The 5,501-nt window shown below is 56.9% G+C and overlaps 1 protein-coding gene across 1 annotated transcript in view; it reads right to left on the bottom strand.

Annotated features, from left to right (window-relative positions):
* Positions 1-5,501, bottom strand: part of IDH3G (isocitrate dehydrogenase (NAD(+)) 3 non-catalytic subunit gamma) — a 6,164-nt gene that overhangs the window by 427 nt on the left and 236 nt on the right. The window contains exons 2-9 of the mRNA XM_027767574.1: positions 2,644-2,762; positions 2,316-2,428; positions 1,377-1,437; positions 1,126-1,258; positions 816-949; positions 540-642; positions 293-439; positions 13-108 (exon numbers count right to left, since the gene is read on the bottom strand). Of these exons, the coding sequence (XP_027623375.1) occupies positions 13-108; positions 293-439; positions 540-642; positions 816-949; positions 1,126-1,258; positions 1,377-1,437; positions 2,316-2,428; positions 2,644-2,762 (906 nt within the window). The remainder of the gene's footprint in view (positions 1-12; positions 109-292; positions 440-539; positions 643-815; positions 950-1,125; positions 1,259-1,376; positions 1,438-2,315; positions 2,429-2,643; positions 2,763-5,501) is intronic.

Raw genomic sequence — 5,501 nt, 5'->3', positions numbered from 1 at the left:
GGGAGCCACTTACTTGAGGTGGTCGAGCATCATGCAGCTGGCCAGCAGTGTGGCCGTGGGGTTAGCGATGTTCCTGTTGGCGATGCTCTTGCCTGTGTTCCTTGTCGCCTGCAAAGGCAGGGTGCGGGGGGTGGGTGATGAACGGAGACAGAAAGCAGGGGCCCAGGAGTGGGAACAGGGAGACTGCTACAGGGTCCGGGGTTTCTCTTGGGAAGATGAAAGCACCTGGGGTTGGACAGTGCCCCTGGCCGCGCGGCCTGTGGAGGGCCCCGGCACCACTGTTGCCACTCACCGTCTCAAACACAGCGTACACGTGGCCGTAGTTGGCTCCAGCCACAAGGCCTGGGCCCCCAACCAGCCCTGCGCAGACGTTGTTGACAATGTTGCCGTAGAGATTGGGCATCACCATGACATCAAACTGCTGCGGCCGGGACACCAGCTGGGGACCAAGGAGCAGCTGAGGGGCCAACTCAGGGACATGGGTGATACGAGCCTGGGCACCCAGGGTAGGGGGCTGTGGGGCCCAGGGGGCTGGCTACCTGCATGGTGGTGTTGTCCACAATCATGTTCTCGAAGGTGATCTGGGGGTAGCGAGCTGCCACCTCCTTGCAACACTGGAGGAAGAGCCCATCACCCAGTTTCCTGGGGGCGGAGAGAGGACGCTATCAGCCAGAGGACGAGGCGTGCAGAGGGCCAGGGGTGGCTGGGGCCTAGCGTCTAACGTGTCCTCTAGTAACAGCGGTGTCCCTGGGTGTGGCCCCCAGCGGGTGGCCAGGGTGCGGGGCCCTAAGCTCTGACAGGCGGAGGGCACGTACATGATGTTGGCCTTGTGCACAGCCGTCACTTTCTTGCGGCCGCTCTCCTGAGCCAGTCTGAAGGCGTACTCGGCGATGCGCAGGGACTTGGCCTTGGTGATGATCTTCAGGCTCTCCACCACTCCTGCCACGCTCTGAGAAGGGGCCAGGCCGGCCGAGTGCACGGTGGGCCAGGCACGTGGCGGGAAGCAGCCCACCTGAGTGTTCCTAGGCCCTGCCCTCCGAGGGCCGTCCTCTTCCTCCCGGCACTGGCCCTGCCAGGCACATCCTAGCCCCCACGGCCCGAGCGGGCCCTCCAGGCCCCACCCACCTCATGCTCCAGGCTGCTGTACTCGCCCTCCGTGTTTTCCCGGACAATGAGGATGTCTATGTCCTTGTGCCGGGTCACCACTCCCGGCAGGCTCTTACAGTGGATGACGTTGGCATAGAGGTCCAGGCTGGTGCTAGCAGGGGCACAGAGAGAGAGGCAGGCTGGCCTGTCTGGCAGCCGGCCAGGCCAGATTCCGCTTGTAACCCCCCCGGACACCCACCAGGCCGCCAGCCCAGGCCCTGCACTCTCACCGGAGGATGTTGTTTCGGGATTTATGGGATGGTGGCAAGTTATGGTTTGTTTCGATGTTGCCTGCAGGGCAAAATCAAGACAGCAGGCTGGAGGGAGGCCCCCTTTCCCAGCCCCAGGAGCACGTACCGAGGTGGCAGAACGCTGCCTGGAGTGCTCAGTGCCACTTCCAGGAGAAGTCTCCCACAGCACATGGCCACTACGTGGACAAATCCACGAACGAGTGGAGCACGGCCAGGGGCTGCCTCGACAGGGAGTGACTGTTCCTGCCTAACAGACTGGCCAGCCGGGCTGCCTCCAGCAAGGTGACCTTGGCCAAGGTTACTGCCAAGCCCTGCATCAAGGCATCACACATGCCCCAGCCAGGGGGCAGGCAGAGCCCAGCAAGGCCAGGGCAGCAGGAGACGCTGGGAGAAAGAGGTCAGACGGTGCCAGGCAGCACACCAGGGCTGCCTCCCCTCTGAGCTGCACCCTGCCCACCTTGTCCTACCCAGGGTGCCTGAGGGCACCCCATGGCTGGCATGTAGGCCCCTCCACTGCCAAGGCCCAGGACCCCACCTGGTTTGGTCTTGGCTTACATATTCCCCAGGCAGAGTGGGTGACGAGCTGAAGTTGGCTTGGGAGGGAAGGCCAGAATCCCCCCCCAGCCCATCCACAGCTGGGCCAGCTCAAGCCCAGGCTGCAGCGGGGGCCGAGCTGCATCCCTGGGACACCTGGTTTGTGCTGACCCAAGCGGAGAAGGCTGCCGCAGGAGGGAGCCTGGCAGTGGACAGGCCCCCACACACCCTCTAGCCCCTGAGGCCTCAGAATAATGTGGACTGGCCTACAGGGCCTCTGCCTATCGCCAAGCACAGAGTGCTCTCTAGCCAGAAAAGCCCCGCCAGCATCGGTGCAGGGATGAAAGGAATCATGTACGTGCCCTGGCCTGGCCCCAAGCTCACCCTTCAGGGCCACGCGGTTGCGGCGGATGGCCATGATGGCATTGCGGATGTCCTCTTCGTCGGCATTGGAGCTCACATGAACCTCTTCAAAGTCCACCGGCACACACGCATGCCTGGGGCAGAGCCAGGTCAACGGGCTGGTCCAGGGTCTTCCCGGTGCCACCCTCCCAAGCCCAGGCCAGCCTGGGGGCCCAGAAGCCCACCCTTACAGGCCTTCCTGCCACTGCTCTGCTGGGTGCTCTGCCCAAAGCCCTGGCTGGTGGGCTTCTGAGCTCACATGCTCTTGGCACAAAGGTAAGGCGAGGAGAGGTGAGCCTGCATTCCATACCTGAACACAGACTTGACGTGCAGCATGAGCTCAGGCCCGATGCCGTCCCCTGGGATCATGGTCACCGTGTGCCGCCCGCCATACTTAGCCGAGGAAAGGATATGGGTGAAGGCAGGCCTCTGGGTGCCCCCACGTTCAGCACCCAGGGGCTCGAGTCAGTTTCCTTCTTCCTGCCAGGGCTGCATATCTGGGGCTCCCCAGCCAGCAGCAGCCCCACCCCCACTACACCACTAAGAGCCCCCCAAATGTGGCAGGCAGAAGAGAAGAATACTCACAATTGCTTGTTGCTAGTAGGGGAGCAGAAAGAAGACACGGTCAGCCAAGGTGGAGAACTAGGCTGTGACGGGAGCGCCGTCGGACACAGTTCGGGGGCTGCCCTCAGGTGACCGTGTGGTGGAGGAAGGACACGGGGGCCAGGGAGCAGAGGGACGGGTGCCTGCACATGCACACCTCTCACAGGCGTACAGACGTATGTGCACACACACAGCACACAGGCAGGCACTTACTGGGCAAAGTCACACGTGCATGCATGTGCACATGCAAACACAGGTGTATACACGTGTGCGTGCACACATGCACAAGCACACACACATACCACACAGGCAAGTACCGAGCAAAGAAAAGGCACAGGGATGTGTGTGGACACACATGTACAAACATGCATGCAGGCCCCTTGCACGCAGGTGCAGACATAAGCACACACACGTGTACGAGCACACACACAGACCACACGGGCAGGTACTTACTGAGGAGATGCTCCTCCACGGGGCCTCATGGGCACCTAGAACCTGGCAAAGAGCAGCCCGGAAGATGGCGTTAGCAAGGGCAGCCGAACTTTGGGAAGGAAGAGGGTCTGTCTGCCCTGCGCCTAGACAGGTCCCACCTGGTGAACAGCAGCACACACACCTCGTGCCCAGGTGCCTCCCAAGCCTCGTCTCCCACGGATCGGCCTTCTTCAGCTTACGCCCCATTTTGAAAACTTGTGTTCCCCTCATTTACTACTATCTCCTTTCCGGCTCCTGACTCAGTTGTTCCTGCTCAGTGATGTTTATAACACAAAAAACTGGCAAACTTGGGCAGCCCCATAGTGCAGTGGTAAAGCACTGTGCGTTGGGAACAGGATCCCAGGAAGTTGAAGGCAGTTTGAATCTCAGTCCTGACAGCTTGAAAACACACACCAGGTGTGTGTACGTGCCCCAAATCCTGACGAGAGGAACGATGGAAGAAAAAGGGCTGCGGCATGACCGTGCCCCACTGCAGGGGTGATTTTTCACTTTTTGTCTCTTTGTCTCTCTGGCGAGTGCACATGCCCCACAGCAAAAATCTCTCTTGGAAAAAAATTTTAAAAAGAGGGGCCAGTTGGGACCAGCAGTTAGTGTAATGGCTATGTCACTGCACTCCCATGTAGTCGACTGCAGTTCGAGTCCCAGACCCGGAGACTTAAACTCACGCCAGGCGCGTGTGCATGCGTGCCCAAGATCCTGAGAGGAGAATGGAGGAGAAGGGATTGCGGCATGGCCATCCCCCCTTGGGGGGTGATTTCTCGCTTTCTGTCTCTCTGTCTCTCTCTGTCTGTCTGGCAAGCACACGTGCCCTATAGCAAAAACCTCTCCAAAAAAAAAAAAATTAAATTAATAAAAAAAATGAAAAAGAGGGGCCAGCAGGTGGCGTGGTGGTTCTGACGCTGGACTCCCATATGGCCAACCATGGTTCAAGCGGGGCTTTCTTTCTTACTTACTCTCTCTCTCTCTCTGGTCAAATTAAATAAATTAATTAATTAATTAAAGAAAAAGAAAGGATGCCAGCAGGTGGCATGGTGGTTAGGCCCCTGGACTTCTACTCGACTGACAAAGGTTCAAGTCTCTAACCTGGCGGCCTGAAAATCACGCTGGATATCACATCAGGCTCATGTGCATACGTGCCCAAAATCCAAAATCCAAGAGGAGAATGGAAAAGAAAAGATTGTAGCATGGCCACCGGGGAGGAGAGGATTCCCTTGCCTTTCCTCTCTATCTCTGTGTTCTCCTAGCACATGTGCCCTGTGACAAAAAACCTTAATAATTAAAAAAAAAAAAAAAAAAAAAAAGGAAAAGAATAGAAATCAAGAGGCCAGCAGCTGAATGGAGGCTACGGTGCTGATCCCCACATGGCTGACTGTGATTGCAGTCCTGGACCTGGTGGCCTGAAAATCACGCTGGGCGCATGTGCATGCATGCCCAAATCTTGAGAGCAGACTAGAGGAGCAGGGACCCCCCTAGAGGGCTCATTTCTCACTACCCCCATATCTGTCTGTCTCTCTCTCTCTCTCCAGTGAGCACACATGCTCTATGGGAAAAACCTTAAAAAATTCAGGGTCAGCAAGTGGAGTGGTGGTTAAGACATTGGCCTCCTACATGGCCAACTACAGTTCAAGTCTCAGGCATGGTAGCTGACTTTCTCTCTCTCTATGTCTCTCTCTGGTCAAGCTGAATAGTAATAATAATCAAATAAAACAAATAACTTTTTAAAACAAAACCAAAATAGGAGACTACAAACAAACAAAAACCAAGAATAATTGTCAAACTACATACAGTACAATAGGAAACCACTACAAACAGCCAGCGTCCCTGATGCCAACAGTTTAGTCCCTTTTGTAGCCTCTCCTTACTATAAAAGCACTACAGGAAAAACGGAATAGAAACACGAGAAGAAAGCACCAGCCTCCAGACCTTCACAAGACCTATACTGGCGGCCCCTGACAGTACCCTTCAGAGTTAAAAATTAAAGGCAGGGGCCAGCAGGTGGCATAGTGGCAAAGGCAGTGGACTCCCATATCGTTGATCACAGTTCAAGTCCTGGACCCAGTGGCTTTTAACATA

This window comes from Tupaia chinensis, unplaced genomic scaffold, assembly GCF_000334495.1.
Source record: "Tupaia chinensis unplaced genomic scaffold, TupChi_1.0 Scaffold144326_1, whole genome shotgun sequence".
Taxonomy (NCBI): domain Eukaryota; kingdom Metazoa; phylum Chordata; class Mammalia; order Scandentia; family Tupaiidae; genus Tupaia; species Tupaia belangeri.
The sequence above is the reverse complement of the archived record's forward strand: the minus strand, read 5'-3'. Positions and strand labels throughout refer to the sequence as shown.